This window comes from Carcharhinus amblyrhynchos, chromosome 8 (assembly GCF_965287045.1).
Source record: "Carcharhinus amblyrhynchos chromosome 8, sCarAmb.v2.hapA, whole genome shotgun sequence".
NCBI lineage: Eukaryota > Metazoa > Chordata > Chondrichthyes > Carcharhiniformes > Carcharhinidae > Carcharhinus > Carcharhinus amblyrhynchos.
Window position 1 is genome coordinate 98804882 of NC_137331.1, and position 21389 is coordinate 98826270.

The following is a 21389-nucleotide window of genomic DNA, read 5'->3' on the forward strand; positions in this document are numbered from 1 at the left end:
CACCACAGGATTCTTAGCCTCAGACCTCTTGTAGCCACAGCATTTATATGGTTGGTCCAGTTCAGTTTCTAGTCAGTGGCAACTCCCAGAATTGTCCGAAGGTGTGCAGGTTGGATTGATTAGCCTTGCTAAATTGACCCTGTGTCGGCAGGATTAGTAGGGCAAATACATGGGATTATAGGGATAGAGTCTGGGTGGAATTGTTGTCGGTACAGGCCAAATGGGCTGAACAGTGTGCATCTGCACAGTAGGAATTCTATGATAGTGGGGGATTCAGCACAGGTAATGCTGTTGAATGTCGAGTGGTGATAGTTAAATTCACTCATGTTGGACACATGGTTGTTGCTTGGCACTTGTGTGGTGCAAATGTCACATGCCGGTAAGATCTGGAGCATGAACCTTCAATACTACTGCCAGAGTATTGTCAAGGTCCAAAGCCTTTGCGATTTCCAGTGCCTTCAGCTGTTGATATCACATGGAGTGAATCAAACTGACTGAAAACTGACATCGGTGAAGCTGGGGACCTCTGGAGGAGGCAGAGATGGATCATCCATTTGGTACTTCAGGCTGAAGTTTGTTGCGAATGCTTCAACCTTGTCTTTTGCACTTTAGGACCTTTCCAGTTCGGTCTACGATGGGATGGCCGAGCCATTTTTGGCGATGGACATTGAAGTCCGCCACCCAGAGTACATGCCATGAGACTTCATGGGGTCCAAATCCAATTTAATGACACTCACAGCAACTCCCTGTCAACGGTATACAACTGTATGCCACCTCTGTTGCCTGTCCTGCCGGTGAGACAGGACATATGTGGTGTCTGGGATATTATACATTAAGTCAGATTCTGTGAGTATGACTATGTTAGGCATTGCTTAATTAGTCTGTGAGACAGCGCTTCCAATTTTGGCATAAGCCCCAGATGATAGTAAAGGGGACTTTGCAGAGTCAATAGGGCTGGATTTTCCATTGTCATATTTGGTGCTGAGGTCGATGCCGCTCGTGTGTCCGGTTTCATTTTTTTTTGTTGTCTTTGTAGCAGTTGAGTACAGCTAAGTATTGGTCATTTCAGAGGGCATTGAATAATTGCTGTGGGTCTGGAGTCATATGTAGGCCAGACCAGGGCAGGTTTCCTTCCCTAAAGGAAGGACATTAGTCAACCAGATGAAGTCTTTAATGCCACTGTTTCCTGTTAGCTAGCCAATCTTCAATCCATGCTGATATGTTATCCCTTACAGCATGAGCTTTTATTTTTCACAACCCTTTGATTTGGCACAAATTGAAATGGCCTAGTAAATGGCGTGCTACAAAGACAGTTTAAAAAAAATCCTGGTTGGCAGGATGTGATGAATGATGTGTCACATCTGTCCTCGAGCCTCAATTCGCAATTTATGTCAATGACTTGGATGAAGGGACTGAAGATATGATTGCTAAATTTGCTGATGACACAAGGATAGGTAGGAAAGTGAATTGAAGAGGACGTAAGGAGGCTACAAAAAGACATAAATAAATAGGTTAAGTGGGTGGGCAAATGTGAAATATCCATTTTGGCAGGAAAAATAAAAAAAGCCTATTATCCAAATGGTGAGAGATTATGTAGCTCTGACATAGAGAGATCTGAGTGTCCTAGTGCATGAATCACAAAAGGCAGGTACAGCAAGTAATTGGGGAAGTTAACAGAATATAACTTATTTAAGCAAGGTCAATTCTTGCTTAAGAAGGGCATGAAAGGTTAACGGATAGTAGACTGGAATATGGGATTGAAGTTACAATCAGATCAGTTGTGATCTTGTTAAATGGCAGAGCAAGCTCGAGGGACTGAGTGACCCACTCCTCCAAATTCCAGTGTTCATATACTGGGTGCTTAGATTTCCACTATATTTATCAATGACTGCGATAAAGGGATCTTATGTTGCATATGCAAGTTTATTGATGAGAATAAGTTGGATGACATAGTAGGTAATGTAAATGGGAACAGAGACTTTCAAAGTGATGTAATGAGTGGACAAAACTGGAAGATGAAATTTAGTGTTGTGATATGTGAGGTCATCCACTTTGGATTAAAGAAATGCAGGTCAGAATATTTTTAAATGATGAGAACCTACAAACTGAAGGAGAAGAGAGAGATTTGTGGGTCCGTTTATAAAAATAATTAAATACAGTGGACAGGTACAGAAAAAGTTAATGGGAAGTTAGCCTTCATCTTTAGGGAATGCAAAGGAGTGCAAATTATGCAGCAGCTCCTGTTCAGAGCATAACTGGAGTACTTCATATGCCCACTGAAACATTGAGAAAAGTATCTTTGCATTGGTGGAAGTACAGTGTGAATTCACATAGTTGTAATAGTGCTTAGATTATTAAATTATGAAGGCATTTTCTGCTTTTCTTCTCTCCCCACCCCTCCTTTTGTATTTGGCCATTTGCTCTGTCGCCTAGTGTACCTGTCTCTCTCCAGAATACCTAGATTCTTCATGCTTTGTCATCCATTATCAGGTCTTTCCTCGAGCATAGTCCTGTTGCATTTTGAGTCCATCCCTCCTGTCACCTGATTTTAGTAAAATCTTTGCCCCACTGTATGGAATTCCTTTTCTAAAACCTCTCATTTCATCCTGTCTTTTGTAAGCCTAAAATATACTTTTGGGGCCAGACTACCTAGTCACCATTTTTTCACCCATGGCTTAGCGACTGCATTTTTAATGCTTTGGTTTTTGTTGTTTCATTATGTGCTTTAAAGTTGATATTACTGTACACTAGTGCTTTCAATATTATGTAGTTCAATGTGCGTGGGTGATGTAGTTTTACTTTGTAAAGCATGACCTGAACATTTTGCACTTTCATGGTCTGTCTCTATTTTACTTGCTAGTTCATTTGCTTTGTTTGCAGCATTGCTAGCTGCTATCCAAATAATTCCAGCCTTCATCAGCTTTCGGTTGCAACCTCCATCATCTGCATGGTGTTATACTTTTTAAGGAAAAAGAAAGCTTGACTAGCTATGTAATTTAAAAAAATCTTTTTTCAGGCAGCAGAAAAGGGTGATTAATACAAGGAGGAAAGATAAGGATGAGCAGAAACCCTCCAAGTCGGCCAGGAATTGTGTTTGCGGTGGGAGCTCGTTTGGAGGCCCAGGATTATCTGCAGAAATGGTATGTGTCCAAATGTGAATTTTCTGCTTGACTGCATTCACCCAGTCCAGAATGCTGGAATTAGATTGTCCTCTGCCTGTGAGGGTCCTGTTGGCCTTAATCTGAAGATTGAGGAATAGACGTCCCCTAGGTTGCTCCCTGCTAAGCACAAAGTTTGGCATTTAGTCTCAGGCCAAAAGCCAGTTGGTGTGAGAAACTGCATTGGGAGTATTTTTGGAAGTTGAGACTAATGTATGCTGTTGAGGGCAGAGTAGAAATGGTTTAATGTGTGCGATACTCTGGTGCATCTGAGGTTGGCACCCAGCATCGAAAGTGGCAACAATACTACTTTACAGTGCCAATTTCCCTCTCCTAGAATAACAGGTAGAAAATATTTACAAAAATACATTCCTCCTTTGTCTGGAGATCAGAAATTACCAGAACTCGCAAAACCATTTCGCTGCAGTCCAGCATGTAACTGCTATCCTTTTAGCATCTGCTTCCAATGGCATTACACCTCACCATTACGTAGGACACGCCTCTAAATTGAGAATGATGAATGACTGATAAACGTTAAAAGCAAGATCCAACTGAATAATTCTCGTATGCTTTCAAGCAACTGTTTAGTCATGTATATTTAGTACCATTGGTCTATTTTAAATTCATTCCCAGAATGTAGGTGTCACTGACAAAACCATCATTCACCCCCCCATCCTTGATTCACCTTGGTAAGGTGATCATGGGCTGCTTGAACCTGTGCTGTCCTTTTGGTGAAGATACTCCCACGATGCTGTTAGGTAGCTAGTTCCAGGAATTTTATCCAATAACGGAATAATCAGTAACATATAATAAAAGACTGACTGTTGTGTGACTTAGTGAGTAAATTGGAGGTGACAATGCACCTACTGATCTGGTCCTAGGTGGTGGTGGTTATTGGTTTGGTGTTTAATGGGGTAGATGGAATACTGATCAAAGGAGTTGTTTTGTGCTGGATGGAATCCAAGTTCTTGTGTTGTTACAAGTGTGTATTTCCAATCAAGTGTAAAGTATTGAGAAACTCTGAATGGCCCACCTCCCAACTTCTCACAGAATACCCAGACTCTCACCTCCATTACCGACAACCTTTATGTTGTTAGTCAATTGTGTCCTGGCCAACAGTGATCCCTCTGGATGTTAATGGCGATATATTTGGTGATGTTGGTGCCATTAAGTATTAATGAGAGGTAGTTTAAGTACTGTCTCATTAGAGATCGTCACTGCCTGACAGTGAGACACGAATGCTACTTGCTGTTTGACTGCCGAACCTGTCATCCAGGATTTGTTGTACATAAGCACAAGCTGTTTCATTAACTGAGAAATTGTGAACAGAGCTAAACACTGCATCATCAGTGAACAGCCTCACTTTTAGCAAGATGGACTAAAAGCCTCAAATGAAGCAGCTAAAATTGTTGTACCAAGACCTTACCCTGGGGAACTTCTAGGGTTGAAATGATTGGCCTTTCAACATGCACAACAATCTTTTGTGCCATGTATGACTCCAACCACTGGAGAATTTTCCCCATTACCCCGTTGACTTTTGATTTTGCCTTTGATGATCTCTGAACTTCACCCAAATGAGCCACAACGGAAAATGAGTGGGCTTCATTTTTGAGGCAAGGGTCAGCAATGCGAAGATTCAAGCCTTCCAAATTCTCACCGCCCTCTCTGGTGTCTCTGTTTTTTCCATCTTCAGAAATTATCCTAGTCAGGAAATCGTTTGTCTCCCATGGATGAGTGTACAGTGCTGTTTATGATTGTATTGTCATTAAGGAGGGCCTGTAGTGGAAATGATGCAGAGTAGTTGAAGTAATGCACAGTGTAAAGATTTTTCCCTCCTGAAGATACTCATGCACAGTTAGTTTCTGTGGATGCTGACCAGTTTGGTCAATTTCTAACATGGTCATTATTTGTGTTTTACCAATTATTTTAGGGCTACCAAACTATTGGGGGCGTAGAGAGAGAGAGAGCTTGGCACTTGAGCTCAATTTTATTGTTCCCCTTGTGTCTCCTTGTCGCCATTCTATGTCTGTGCCTGCATCATTTCAGGATGGGTCACTGGATTGTGATCAGGAAAGGGTTTATACCCTCCTGCCCTGGCATGCAAGGGGCAGTTGTCACTATTGACATGATTAAATACCAGTAACTCAATATGATAACTATGGGAGCTTCCAGTCTTTGTGGCAACAATAGTGTTCCAATTGATGCATTTACTCATTAGGCTGTTGTGAGAATTTACGATTTAGGGATATATGGTTAACCTGTGAATAAAACTATAATCTGCATTGGAAGCAGATTATTAAAAAAAACATTGCATTTCATAATTAACAAATTATTTGCCTCCCTTTTTGTATTACCTGGAGGTATACATCACGAATCGAAAAGATCGACTATGAGGAAGGAAAGATGCTGATCCACTTTGAGAGATGGAGCCATCGGTACGATGAGTGGATTTATTGGGATAGTCATCGTCTACGACCTTTAGAGGGACAGTCACTACGAAAAGAAGCACTCAAAGATGATGAGGAGATTACCGTAAGTGAAGATTTTCAAACCAGGTGGCTTTTCTAGCAGTAGATCTCTTCCAAAAGCTTTGTTGTCAATGGGAAAAGCTCTTGCTACAGATTGTCAGTTGTATTTATTCTGGAATTAGTTGCCTTTTTCTTCCCCCACTCTTTAGTTAGTTTGGTGCCAAGTGCAAAGTGTTATGATACTATGCCTTTCAGAAATGTTCTCATATAATGTGTTTTGTGAGAGGTATGTTTAAAATTCAGCTCTGTTTCACACCATGCCGATTTGCCTGGGCACCAGGCACCACGTGCTGAGAATGCAGGCTAATGATGAGATGATGCATTTTTGTTTATTTGGTTTTCCCCCTGGGGTTTCAGAGTAGGGTTTTGATTAGGTTGATTGACAGAGTTATATGCTTAAGGGAGGAGCTGAGCTTATGGTGAAAAACAGGCAGTTACTGCCCAGTTTTGAAAGAAGCAAGAGGTGTGTCTCTCAGTGAAACACCTTATCCTCACACTAGTGCCAAAATAGAAGAACTGTTGGGGCCTAGTCTGGCTTCATAACATACTTTGGGATTTTTGATCCATACTTTAACAAAATTGGAAACTCTTGTGTGATTAAAAGTTGTAAAACAGTAGGATTGACTAGAATTCAGTTACACATAAAGAGCTTGAAAAAGAAGCAAAAGGGAGTGAGTGGTAAAAGCAAGACAGAGAGGCAATTGCAGTAGAACAAAGAGAAAAATAATTGAGACAGTTTGAATTTCAATTAAAAGCAGCAAAAAAGGAAAAAAAAAGAATAGCGTAGGGAGAACAAAGAGTCTGCCATTAACAGAAGAAAGGGGAAAAAAGAGAGAATTAGAGTATCAGGAACGGGAAGGAAAATTTCAAACTGCAAGTAATAGCAGCAGAAATGGCAGATGATTGAGTTAGTTCATAAATCGAGTTTTGAGTTTCAACATCAATTTTAACTTGAGGGTTTGAGACTAGGGATAAGAGACATCCTCAGGTGGTAAAGGCAAAGGAGATCTCATTGGAGATAGTAAAGATAGTTTACTTCAGGTTAAAAAGGAAACATGAAGGTGGAAGTGAAATAAGCCTCAGATGTTTTCATTGTAATAAAGTTGAACACACATTTATAATTAATGGCTTAAGAAAAGCACTGGGAAGATTGATGTGATAAAACAGGATAAACCAATGGGATTTATTAAAGTAGTAAAGGAAACCATTGAACCTAAAGAGGTGCAAAAGAATGTACTGCCTGGTCAGGGGTGGTTGATAAGCAAGTGCCCAGATCTCTTGAAAGAATTTAATAATGTGGATACTCTTGTGTATCAGAAGCCAAAAGAAGTTAAGATCTTAAGAGATACAGGAGCAAGTCCATCTTTAATGTTGTGAGATGAGGGGATATGTACTTCGGAGGGAGTATTGCCAGAAAAGGTGGTAGTATGTGCAAATTCATGGAGAAAAGAACAAAGAAAAGCACAGCACAGGAACAGGCCCTTTCATCCTCCAAACCTTTACTGATCATAATGCCCTAACTAAAATAAACTAAAAACCAAACTTTCTACTCTTACTCAGTCTGTAGCCCTCTATTCCCTCCCTATTCACGTGCCCATCCAGATGCCTCTTAAATGTTGCTCATGTGCCTGCTTCCAGTATTTTCTGGGTAACGGTGGACTGAACCAGAGGTGGGAGTGATGCTTAATGTGGTTTGAAAAGCCAGTGGAAAATCAAACAACTGAAGTGTTACAAGAAGTACACCTGGGGATATTTCTTGACTTTATGGTAACAAGATCACAAAGCCACAGGTTGTGCCAGGAGGAGAAAGCAAAGAGTGAAGATAAGGAGACTGAGGTTTAGTTATCTGAAACAATTTTTGACCAAATGTTTGAGAAAGAACAAGTGGAGAATCAAATGAATATTTTTTGTTCAGGAAAGTTAGCAAAATTACAATAAAAAGATATAGAGATAAAGCAGTTGTATCAGAAAATGTATGCAGAGGATGAATGTCAGTGAATACCAGAGTGCTATTACATTAAAAATCCTCTTAATGAGGAAGTGGAGACCTTTACATACTCGGGCAGATGAAAAATGAGCAGAAGTTCATCAAATTGTATTACCTATGGGTTACCGAAAAGAAGCGTTGCAGGTGGCACATGAGATTTCAGTAACAAGCCATTTAGAAGTAAGAAAAACTTAAACAAAAATATTTTTTGGCCTGGGCTGCATAAGGATGTAGTAGAATGTTACTGTACATGTCAAACATTGGAGAACGTCCAGCAATAGCCAAACAGCACCCTTGATACTCATTCTGGCATTTGAGGAACTTTTTATGAGGGTCCTAATTGATTGTGTAGGGTCCCTCCCTAAAACAAAAATTGGAAATCAGTATTTATTAACTATAATTGATGTATCGACTAGATTCCTAGAAGTAATTCCATTAATAATAGAGCTAAAAGAATTGTTGAGAAGTTGCTTCAATTTTTTTTCTTAAACGGACCACCTACAGAAATTCAGTCAGATCAAGGATCAAATTTTATGCCTAAGTCATTCAGGGAAGTTATCATATCATATAGACTTAATACATTCAAGTTGACACGGTCAGCCTGAGATGTAGCAGCCAAAAGTTTCAATCAAATACTGTGAAGGGTTAGTGGATAGTTACAAATTTCCGTTAATAAAGACACAAATGGAGGTAGATGAGTGCACTGTAAAACTAGTGAAGGCGGAGAAGGAGAACCAGTGACAATGATGTGACTAAGGAAAGTGAGTAGGTATAAAGACAGTTTCAAGAAAAGTTTACTGATTTGGAACCTGTCCCTGAGTTGTTGAAATTAACCAAGCGTAAACTGAGGATTGTCAAAAACAGTTCACCATCTTTGAGAAGAAAAAGTGGACCAATCAGCAGTCATGTGTAATCTCAAGCTGGAGATTGAGCAGCAGAAATGTTTTACTGCTGCGGATGAAAGAAAAGGACAACAATGTGAAATAAGACTGTTTAATGAAACATTACAATCATTCCAAATGAACTGCTGAAATAGTGAATCTACACAACTTGCACAGACTTGGATATCCAAAGAAACAGTCCTGTTCATAGCTGATGTTCGAGTAAATCACAATGGATTTTGCAATGGTATGACTGTCAGAATGATCGCTAAAATCATAATTACAGCAAATTCTGACACCAGCGAAGACAATTTGCTATATATCTATGCTAAGGAATATAAGTAAAATAATGAAGATCCAAAACAAACAAAAGACTTCATAAATTATAATGGAACAGAAAGATATACCTTTGGAGATGTTGGGAAGAATTTTGAGTGTACCATTTTACAACAGAAAGTTGACTACCTGACACAGGAAATAGGGCCAGTTGAACACATTTTGAAGCTGAGAAAGCATGAAAAGGGACAGGTCCTCTGTGACAAAGTCTATGAGCAGCTCAACCTTCTGGAAAAAGATCACTTTGTTTTGACATTTTGGAATTCTGGAAATTAAAAGAAAATAGTTGGTTGGATTCAACAAAGACAATTGAAAAGCAAATCCTAAGTGGTTTGTGCCAGTTTGCATTCAATGTAAAGTTTTACCCTCTAGATCCTGCCTAGTGCTCTGAGGACATTTTCAGAATTGATTTACAGCCATGACATCAAAATTGAGATTGGGCTTCGAATTAAAGTAGAATCAAGAATAGAGGGAGGCTTCTGAAAAGAAGGGGAAACAGCTGGATAATAGCAGCATGTTTTGAGAAAAGCAAGGAGAGAGACTGATTGCCAGTGTTTTATTATGACTTTGATGAAGGAGGAATAGACAGTGTTGGAAGAGAAGAACTAAATGGATTATACTAGTCTGCATGCTTAGTTTTAATGTGTGTATGTACAATATATGTATATGTATTATAGATGACTAATAGTGTGAAAACAAGAGACTTTGAAAAATGAAACCATCTTTTCATATTATTGGTTCACTTTAAGGGGGGAGATGTGATGAACCTGTGCCTTTACGAAATGTATTCACATCATGTTTCTTATGAGGGGTATATTTAAAATTCAGTTCTGGTTTACACTGGGCACCAGGCATCTCTCATGAGAGTGCAGGCTAATGATTGATTTTAGTTATGGATGTTTATTTTGATCTGAGTTAATGAATTTTTATTTGTTTTTTTTCCCCCGGGGTTTCAGAGTAGCGTTTTGATTAGATTGATTACGGGGAGGAGCTAAGCTTACATGAAAAGCTGGCAGTTACTGCCCAGTTCTGAAAGAAGCAAGAGATATCTCTCTCTGGAGGTTGCTGTTTGGAATCTGCTAGATGAAATAGGTTTTTTCCTCTGTCTCTCTCCAGAGGTATTCTGAAGGCATGAGTATTGGCAGCCTGAGCACAAGCATGTTAAGCCTGTGTGCTACTAACTGATTTTGAAGACGAGTTTAAGTCTATAAAAGGAATATTGCTTGAATTAGAAATAATAGAGATAGGCTAGCAGTTAAGAATTACATCTTATCATGTTTAAGTGTTTTAGTTGGTAAAAGTTAACTATTACAAATTAATTAGGTTAACTTCTGTTGTTAAATAAAGTTTGTTTTGATAAACGCTTCCTAGTGTGTCAATAGAATCGCCCCTGGAGTGAAACACCTTATCCTCTCACTAATGCCAAAATAGAAAGTTAGTGTGGTCTAGTCTGGCTTCATAACATACATTGGGGTTTTTGATCTGTATCTTAACACGAGGTTAAAATACAAAATGACTTTGGGAAAAATAAGGTAACTGTTATCTGACTTGCAGTTGAATCATTTTTTTGATTGGCAGGTGTGTGGACACTATCTTGAAGTGATAAAAGATATTCCCCATGTTTTACATTCTCTTTGCTATTGAATCCCCATGTAATGAGGCAGTGGGATGAATTGGACTTTTGAGAAATCGTTCTCAGTGGGGAGTGCTGTACTTCTGTGATTCTAAGTAAGCACTAACTGGATGGGGGGAGGTGGTTGTCATGTCTGATCAACCAACACAAGAGTAATATACACTGGCGTTGGCGCAGGTGATCCACGAAGAACAGAAGAATTAGAGTATTACAGATGTTTTATAGTAAGATCTCCATAAGCAATTAAAGAACATCCCATTGGAAATCACTTTGGGATATTATTGTGTAGCATTAGAGATCTGGGAGAAACATTTGTTTTTGTGTTCTTGCCTGATCTTATTAGTTAGTTTAGTGTCTCCACTTTGCCTGTTACTGCTTGTCCTGTACTCTGTGACTAATACGACTTTGTTTCCTCTTGTCATGTTCTATCACCACTTCAGATTTTCTCTCTGTACACTTCATAATCTCAGTCTGTCTCTCTCTCTCTCTCAAATTGGCTGCCATGCTTGCCTATTTTACGGTGACTTCATTTAAAAAGTAATTAACTGACTGTGAAGAACTTGTGAACATTTTTATGACATGAAAGCTCTACACAATTGCAACTTTCTCTGCCTTACATTCTGTGGCTCTTTTTTTTGTGTCATACTGTCTTACAGCCTGCTTCGGTCCCTCCCACCCGTTCTGTCTCTTGTCTGCTCTTAGAATCCAGAAGGTGGCCATTTGGCCCATCGAGCCTGCATCAACAACAATCCCATATGGGCCTTATCCCTGTAACCCACATATTTACCCTGCTAGTCCCCCAGACATTAAGGAGCAATTTAGATGGTCAGTTACCCTAACCTGCACGTCTTTGGAGTGCGGGAGGCAATTTGAGCATTTGGAGGAAACGTGCAGACACAGGGAGAGCATGCAAACTTCAGACAGTGATCTGAGACTGGCATTGAATCCGGGTCCCTGGCACTGTGAGGCAGCAGTGCTAACCACTGTGCCACCACCTCTTTTTCATCTGTCCCCGCCCTATCTTCTCATTATTTTCATTCTTTTACTTCTTTTCTCTGTTACTGAATTCACACAGAATTATGGATACATTTCATGGGCTTGGTCAGATGCTGAACAGAAAGTGGGAGAAAGGGTTAGGACCATTTGAAAATGTGGAGACATATGGCAAGGCTTGACAAACATAAGCATTATCTTTTAAATTATTTTCAATTTTAAAAAATACATCGGAAAACATCACTTTCGATTTTTGGGAGGATTATTTCCAAATAAACTCATCAATTTCTGAAAATTGATGAAAGAAAATGCTTTTTCTGTGCAGGATTTCAAAACTGGAGATGAGGTTCTGGCCCGCTGGACGGATTGTCGCTACTACCCTGCCAAGATTGAAGACATTAGTGAGGAGGGTAAGTGAAAGAAATAGTTTCTTTTTTTTTCTTGATTTCCTCTCCAACACTGTACTTGCTGACTCTTGCTGATTTATGGGTTTTAGTGGCTATTCTCCAGATGCAAGTGTAAATGTTGGCAACCTGCTGCACGGCATTCTATTCTTGCATGATGTCAATTTACATTTTAGAGCTGAACCTCTTGAACAACTTTGTTCTCCTTCAGTTCTAATTTTACTTTGACTCACTCTGCACAGGAAAATTAAAGTTCAAACCCCCAACAAAAATGTTTAGAGCCATGATTTTGGCTGATGCTTCAGTGCCTTTTGCTTGCATTGCTGCAGTGTTTGAAGGCAATCAGCCCATCAGCCCAGTTGCAGAAAGTGTTGTAAGTGCTTATCAAGATTGACAGCATCTGGAAAGAAATCAGATTGATGACCTTTTGTCAAAGCTGGGACAAGTTTTTAAGCAAGTGGAAGTGGGGAGGATGGGAAAAAGAACAAAAGGAGATTTGTGATTGGGCAGGAAAGATTAAATGACTATAGGAGTTGTAATGCAAGGTCGAAGCAAATTCTGTTGGGCCAGGTGAAGAAACAAAAGATGAGTCAAGAGAAGGTGGCAGAATCACGAGCAGCTGTCGCTCAAATGGAAATGTGAGAGAGAAACGAAAACTAGGGAAGGAAAAGGAATCAACTGGGGAAGAAATCATGATCTAAAAATGTTGAATTCAGTATTTTGAGTCCAGAAGCCTAATCGAAAGATGAGATGTTCCTCTAGCTTGCGTTCAACTTCATTAGAACACTTACAAGGACAGAAAGGTTGAAGTGGGAACAGGCAGGAGGATTAAAATAACAAGTAATTGGAAGCTCAAATTCACACTTCTGTTTGCAAGTGTTATTCCAAGCTTCCAGTTGACTGCCAGGATTAGTTGTCTACATCTCTTATTATTCACTTCCCCTCATCCCTTTCAGTTCCCTTTGTGGTTAATTTACAACTTTGTTTCCATACTTCATAGAATCAATACAGTGCAGATAAAGGTCATTTGGCCCTTCGAGTCTGTACTGACAGCAATCCTGCCCAGATCCTATCCCTGTAACCCCATATATTTACCCTGCTAACACCCCTGACACTAAGGAACAATTTATCATGGCCAATCCACCTAACTCACATCTTTGGACTTCTAAATGCAATGTCTTTGGCTCTCCATTTGCCACAATGCCCTTAGAGCTTTTGATTTGTATAACCATTCTCTCAGTTCTACTTTACCAAATTTGCCAGACCATACAGTCTACCAGAGTTTAAAAGGAAAGAAATATTTTGGTGTAACTTTGAATTATCAAAGAGACAGCGATTTTGGGCTACATTTTTCCAGGAATGATACCTTATGCCATGTTCCTTTTAATTTTTTGCATGCATCAGTATTAAGTGATGTGTATGTGTGGACTATCAGTGGAAGCAAAAGAAATTTTTTTTCATAGTCATGAGAGAAGAAAATACCATCTTAAGCCCTTGACATGACAATACATTAGCCTGCAAATAGCAGATTTATGATTTCAATTTTAAATGTGTCACGGTGGCATTTGAACTCATAATGTGTACGTTTTAAGCTCAGCACATAAACATTACCCTGTTATACCTGAGAGACATTTGTTAGTTTTTGTATTTTAGTCATTTGACAGAAGAAACGGTGAATTGCTAGCAATGGCTCAACACAACTTCATTTGAAACAAAAGATCCTTATCAAGCTCAAAATAGAAAGACCCAAGAAACTTGCCTTTTAAATTGATAGAAAATGTGGAAAAACGCAACTTTTATTATTTCAGCTTACTTTCCTTAAAACAGTAGGGAGAAAAATAGCTCAATCATTTCTTCACCTCAGCAGTCATCAGGCAGAGGTAAAGTGACTCTGAACTGAAAGATCACGGTCAGGGGGACGGTGTCCCTGTAGATGAAGTGAATATTGAAAGGAGAAACTACATGTGGAAACTGGAAAGAGAGAATTGAATCCTAGGAGGGAGAGCACTTGTTGGGATAGTTTTTGGGAAGTGTTTGCATTTATTCCACCTACAGTTTTTTAAATAAACCTCTTATTGCTTCTTGTGACCTGACTGCTCATTTGAAATTCATTATGGGTGATTATACTTTTCTTCAATCTACCGTCAGGAAGATTGAAGCTAACCAACTTCGTCTAATGCTAAAAATTATATTCTGGCCATTTACTTACTTCCTACACCCCTTCCTAGCCATGGTCTTGAGCTGAACAAACTTGTTCATAACCTCATTGCCCTATTTGACCTCAAGCTTAGTTTCTAACCTCATATTCACCCTTTCAAAAAGATTGATTAAAGTCATTTGGTAGTACAGAACAGAGCATTGCTATTGACGTGCACGTCCTTATGGTTTTTGCAAATGTGAAGGAATCTTTCACAGTGTATATTGAAAAACATGCTCAAAACTGGCCGATTCAAGTTGTGCAGAATCGGATAAATAAGATAGGGCATAGAGAAATATCACTCTTGTATGTCTTGGACAAACTGCACATAAGCAATAGTGTATCCTGCAGGATAAATTAAAATTAAATTTTGTTTGTTAGTCACAAGTTGGCTGACAACATTGCAGTGAAGTTACTGTCAGAATCCCCTGGTTGCCACACTCTGCATAATGGAGAGAGAATTTAGCATGGTCGGTACATCTAACCAATACGTCTTTCGGATTGTGGGAGGAAACTGGAGCACCTGGAGGAAATCTACACCAACACCGGGAGAACGTGCAGACTCCCCACAGACAGTGACCCAAGCTGGGAGTTGAACCCAGAACTCTTGCACTGAGGCAGCAGTGCTTGCCACTGTGTCCACTGTGCCACCATGATTTTCCTCATCAGATTTTGTGCTGTACATCATGCAAACTTGTGAGACCCAAGACTGTCACTTTCAGTATGGAAAAGTACCTAGCCCACCTCATTACCCTCGAAGGGCAAGATATCTCAAAATTTGAGCAATATGTGAAGTTGGCTGTTTCACTGATGCTGTGCAGTAGCCATGCAAGTTGTACTCACCACCAACAGGCTGCTGCTGACAAGTCAAAAAAGCATTCTACCCATCACACAAATGAGAAATCTGGTAAATGAATTTTGGTGCCATGTGATGCTTGGTATGTAGGCGATATGTCCAGATTGTATCAAAAGGCATGTCCCTTCCTCTGTTTGCAATGAGCAAAGTGCAATCTGTAACCAACCAGCCTGTGCTTTCAAACCTTGAAACACAGAATCATATCTCATGTTGGATACTGATTGGATCCACAGAGGTGCGAAGAATTAGGCTGGCAACAAATTTAAGATCATCAGTTAGGCTCTCAGTTTATTGCATTTGCACGTACTGAAAGTAACAGACATTAATAGAAAGAGCCCTGTTCTTTGCAGATGGAGAATATGTATGCACGTTACATCTTTTTCAGCTAAACAAAGTAAATGACAACCATTCGCTGGTTCTTCCCTTAGGACAATGCCTGGACCAATCAGTGAAACTGCCTGGTTTAAATTGCAAACAATACTTGGCAGTTAACTTTCGATCACTATCAAGTGGTGTATTCTCCATGGCAATGTCTCAATCAATCAGAGTCAACTTATGAATCAGCACTCTTCTCATACAGTATAAATTTGTTGTTTCCCTTACTGTGGTATTCTTGTGAATTGTCCTGATTGCAAGATGAAAATTTCTCTCCCTGCCTATCAGCTGGTGACCCTCTTGTCCATTCCCTTGTTAATTGTAGACATTATTTCTTTCAAGCTATGAAAACTTGACCTCATCCAAAACATTCTTGACTTTATCCTGTCCTGCTTGACCATCACTTCTGTTCTGCCCAGCCTACATTTGGTTTTAAGTCTCCCACTGCCTCAAATGTTAAATCTTGTTCGTGCGCCTAAATCCCCCTCTGTCTCTGTAATGACCTGCAGCAACATGTTCCCTTCAATCAAGTCTCCCCATACCCTACAAGTTTCTAATGTGTATTTCTTCCTTCCCTTCACCCTACTATTGGCGATTGTGCCTTCAACTACCTGCACCCATGCTCTGAAACTGTTTCTTCCTGTAAGTTCTGTTTCAAACCTCATGCTTTGATTAATCATGTGGCCGTAAGTGTGCCTCCTTTTTGCTCTGTAATAATGTTTTCTTTTAAACCTCCACACCTTCAGGTTTCTTCTGTGTTAAGGATTCTTCAGCATCTTTTGATTCAGTGAATAAAATTATTGAGCTAAACATTGCCTTGTGTAGGACCTATTAAAGCTTTACTATAAAGGTTTGCATTAACAAAATAATTGAGTTGTATTTTTTCAGACTCATTATGCAGCATGTTCCTTTTGTAACTAACTAATATCTGACCTGATCTCTCTGCAATTGGGATTGATAATGTGATCAAGATTCATAAGAACAAATTAGCAAGATAAAGTATTTTAAATATGTTGATTCAACATCGATACAAGTGCCTCCTGATTCTTGTTTATCTTGTGATGTGCTCTCCTAAGTGACACAGTAGTTAGCACTGCTGCCTCTCAGTATCAGGGATCCTGGTTTGATTGCAGTTGTGGGTGACTGTCTGTGTGGGTTTCCTCTAGGGTGCTCTGTTTTCCTCCCACAGACCAATGATTAGGTGGATTGGCCATGCTAAATTGTCCGTTAGAGTCCCAAGATGCATATGTTAAGAGAATTAGTGAAGTAAATATGAGGTTATGGAGATAGGACCTGGATAAGATGCTCTACCAGAGAGTGGTGCAGACATAATGGGCCAAATGGCCTTCTGCACTATCAGGATTCTATGGAGTGAACTGATTGTAATTGATTCTTCACAGGTACTTACACGGTGCAGTTTTATGATGGAGTTATACGGTCTCTGAAGCGAATGCATATAAAATCAATGCCTGAAGACGCAAAAGGGCAGGTAAGCTCATTGATCAGTTTGTTGTGGAACATGTGTCGTCGACACAGTATTAACAAGCTATAATTTGAAGATGTGTTGTAGTTGTATTTCTTCTTTATTTCTCCAATATTTTTCACACCTCCTCGTTTCTGTTGGGCTCCAGTTGTTTGGTTACTAGCCACTTGTTTTGTTCTTCAACTAAGTGACCATTATTTGTGTGAATTTGGTTTTCACAGGCTAAATCAAATCTGTTCTTGGATGATTTCCAGATCCATAAGTGCTGAGGGGAGCTGTGGCCCGTTCACTAACTTCATCTTCCCCTACCCCAAACTAACTACTGGGCAGTTGTTCTATTACCCTGGCAGAGACCAACGTAATGTAATACAGACTGACTTTTGAACCCTAGTGTGTTGTTTTAGCTGCTCGATAGCAAAACCACCTGAAGGACTGAGTGCATTTTTTAACTTACCACATCACCGCCTGCCTTTGCTCTGTCCCAAACACTCCTGTGTATGGATTTTAGGATGGAGCTGTCTGTGTCTGTTCATTTAAAAGTCTTCATTTATTATCATGAGAAGTTGTTTAAGTTAATCTTGAATAATGCCCAAATGTTTGTGGGCATTTAATACATATTTCAAGTTATTTACAGTATTAGCTTTACTACATAGAAAGTATCCTGTATTTCAGTGAACCATGAAATGTGTTTGGGAATGAACTGCAATGTACAGCTGAGTATATATCTTCTAGATAGTAAGTTTAAATAAAATAAAGTAAACATATTGGCCTGTTGAATTGTCACATTTCTGAAGTGGAAGTGAGAAAGTGTAACATTGTCATTAAACTTGAATTTCTACCTCCATCTTAAGGAACTGAGCACTCAGAATGAGGTGGGATTGCAGTGGCGTGGTTCAGTGACAAAAATTGTTCTTCAGCTCTTAAATCTGGGAAATCTTGTTTCTATTGTCAAACCAGCACTTGCAGAAAGTGCTGAGAAGTAGGTAAACCTTGTGAGTCAGGTTGCGTCTTGCTTGGACATGTAGGAGTAGCTTTGGAAAGACATAGTAGGTTGAATGATCTCCATTTGTGCTGTAAACACCTTTGGTTCTACACAACATAAACAGGACTACACCACACTACAGAAACCCGTTAATTGTGGTAAATCCATAATGAACGCAATTCATTAAAACTAGTTAAAGAAATTAGAAAGGAAACCAGTCCTTATTGTATCGTGAAAAAGGTTGTGTTTAAAAAGGTGCTTGTTTATCTATTTCCTGTCAGTGTTACGTTTCTGTTGAATTTACTTATAGACGAATACATTGAAAGCAAACTGTGCAGCTGATTAGTTCACATGCTAATCTGCCATAATAATTATGTAGAACGTACAGCACAGAAACGGGCCATTTAGCCAATTGGTCCCTACTGTTGTTTTTTTCCATACTACTTGATCAATATGTTCATCTATTCATTCCTGCCTCATGAATTTATCCACGCTCTGAATACAACTGTTATTTGCCTTAACTACTCCCTGTGGTGGCAAGTTTTTCATTCTCGCACCACTCCTGTTTCTCTTGGATTCCCTGTTGGATTAATTAGTGACTGTGCTAATAACCTAGTTTAGTTTCCCAGAATGAAAAAAAAGTTTGTTTATGCCAAAATCCTATTATAATTTTTAAGACTCAGTAATTAAAAATTAACATAGTAACCAGGATGTTTATAATCTTTCACTGACCTTGCCATCAATATTCATGACCATTTTTCTATTTGATCTTGAGCTGTGAGTGATACTAGTGAGGTAGCAATTGTTGTTTAATTTGTTAGTTTACTTCACGGCATTAAGGGTCAAACGTGCAGTGTTTGTCTGAAGTTGCATGTAAGCTAGACCTTATGTGGAGAAAAAGCTTTTTTTTACCCAGAGAATGGTGACAGTGTGGAATACGCTGCTTGGGAGGGTGCTGGAGGCAGGTTGCTTCACATCCTTTGAAAAGTACCTGGATGAGCACCTGGCACGTCATAACATTCAGGGCTATGGGCCAAGTGCTGACAGATGGGAGTAGGTGGAGTTCAAATGTTTCTAATGTGTTGATGTGGACTCGATGGGCCAAAGGGTCTCTTCTACGCTGTATGATTCTATGAGACGGGTGGCAAGGATTTCTTCTCTGAAGTACATTAGTGAAACAAAGGTGTTATAGTGACGAACTGGAAAACGCAGTGGCACTTTTTTTTTCACCAGTTCTTTCCAAGTCTGAATGTGTTGCTCCTTAATGTTTTAGAATTTGATTCCATGAGTAGCGATGGTTATCTAGTGCCAAGGCGTTGAGTAATTGAGTTGAGCCCAATTCTGTCTTTATGTAATGCACATATGCATCTTCAGCTGTAGTAATTGCATAACAATAAGGAACAAGAGACCTGGCTGATGTTTCCCCTCTGAACCAGGACACAGCTATCCCGAAGATTCAACTTGAAATCTGAGTGGATAAACTTGCTCAGATCTTGGTGATAAACTTATTGTGACCTCAGAGCTCCATGTGCTATTTTCCTCCTCTCTCTAATGAAATGATTCTGAATGATGGAACATTTTCTTTATAGGACTGGTTAGCTCTTGTTAAAGCTGCAACAGCAGCAGCTGCTGCGAAGAACAAGACAGTCAGTAAGCACCGAGTTAATAAGGAAAAGGTGGAGAGAAAAATGGGGAGAGGATCCCACTTCAAGAAAGAGAGAACAATGTCAGAAGTTAAAGAGACAGAAGAGGAAGCACACAAAATGCCAGAAGGGCCTGCATCTGTTGCTATCTCAGGTTGGTATAACAGAATTTTCATTTATGTTGTACTTTTAATATGATAAATTTAATGTGGCCACATAGAAAGATGTTAGAACTGATCAAAAGTTTAGTCAGGGGATTATGTTCAAGATATGACATAAAGTAGTAGAGCAGAGTATCAGGGCGGCATGGTGGCGCAGGAGTTAGCATTACCTCAAATCATCAGGGATCCAGGGTTAATTCTGGCCTTGGGTGACTCTGTGCAGTTTGCACATTCTCCCCTTGTTTCCATAGGTTTTGTCTGGGTGCTCCGGTTTTCTCGCATAGACCAAAGATGTGCAGGTGAGGTGGATTAGACATGATGAATGTATGTGGTTGTGGGGATACGTTGGGAGTGGGGGTAAGATGCTCTTTTGGAGAGTTGGTGCAGACTCGATGAGCTAAATGACTTCCTTCTGCACTGTAGGAATTTTATGCTATTGAAGTGGCGAGATTGAGGGAGCAAATTCCAGAATTCTATGGTCTCAAAATGGTGAGGTAGAGGGAGCAAGTTCCAGAGCTTGGGTCCTAGGTAGATGAAGGCAAGTTAAAAATTTCTAAATGGCATAGAGTGTTTTTCAGTATCTATCTCATGATTGAATCAAATCCTAGGAGTCAGGAACTACAAACTAGGAATTACTAACATAAACTGCATAATGCACCATTCAACCCAGTCAATCCCTGCTAATGTTTAATCTCTACAGAAGCAATGTGCTCAATTTTGGTACTGACCCTCAGAAAGAGCATGGTACTGGTGGGACTACAGCACAAAATCACCTGAATGATAATAGGATTTTGAAGGGTTATATTACAAAGAACAACCCAGTACGGGAAACAGGCCCTTCGGCCCAACGAGCCCGCGCCGCCGCATCACCCTACACCTATTCTACCCTGCGTGTCTACGAATGGAACCCCTAACTTAGCCAGATTCAAGGGAGAATAGTGTCAATTTGGTAAACCAATCAGCCTAAGAGCACATCTTTGGGGTGTGGGAGGAAACCGGAGTGCCCGGAGGAAACCCACGCAACCACAGGGGGAATGCGCAAACTCCCACAGACACAGGCCCAAATTCATGTATCTGCACAGCTAGCAGTGCTAGTCACCGAGCTGTTGCGGCGCCCGTCTACCGGTCCAGGATCAAGCACACGCACTGACACGAAGTACTAGGCCACTCCCGGAACCTCCAAGAGCAGCCCACGCACGACCCACCGTGTGCATGTCCCTCGTTTGAAAAACGAGGTGGACCTCCACCTGCGGAATAAAAAGACAAAAACGTTAACTTACAAGTCTGCATTTCCAGTGTCTCCCGAGGCTCTGACCTTATTTAATAGCCCCTACTATAACCCTCCATCCTCGTTTCGCTCATGTGTCTGTCGAATTGAAACTTAAACGAGTCCAACGTTCCTGCCTCCACCACCCTACTCAGTAGCGCGTTCCATACCCCCACGACTCTCTGCGTAAAGAACCTTCCTCTCACATCCAAATTATACCTCTCCCCCCTCACCCTTAAATCATGACCTCTCGTATTTGTACCCAGTCTAGGGAGCAGTCTCTCACTATTGACTCTATCTGTTCCCTTCAGTATCTTATATACCTCTATCATGTCCCCCGTCAATCTTCGTCTTTCCAAGGAGAAAATTCCCAGTTTCTCCAACCTTTCCTCGTAACCCAGCCCCTCCATGCCAGGCAACATCCTGGTAAACCTCCTCTGAACCCTCTCCAGAGACTCCACGTCCTATTGTGAAGACAGGTTGCATAAATTTAAGATTGTAGTTC

The 21389-nt window shown here is 40.1% G+C and overlaps 1 protein-coding gene across 3 annotated transcripts in view; it reads left to right on the forward strand.

Moving 5' to 3' along the window:
- The window catches only part of phf20l1 (PHD finger protein 20 like 1), a 120628-nt gene that overhangs the window by 11498 nt on the left and 87741 nt on the right, over window positions 1–21389 (forward strand). For all 3 annotated transcript variants that reach the window (XM_080194558.1, XM_080194559.1, XM_080194560.1), the window contains exons 3-7: window positions 3017–3140; window positions 5519–5690; window positions 11842–11926; window positions 16749–16837; window positions 19403–19610. In XM_080194558.1, the coding sequence (XP_080050684.1) occupies window positions 3058–3140; window positions 5519–5690; window positions 11842–11926; window positions 16749–16837; window positions 19403–19610 (637 nt within the window). In that variant the 5' untranslated portion in view covers window positions 3017–3057. The remainder of the gene's footprint in view (window positions 1–3016; window positions 3141–5518; window positions 5691–11841; window positions 11927–16748; window positions 16838–19402; window positions 19611–21389) is intronic.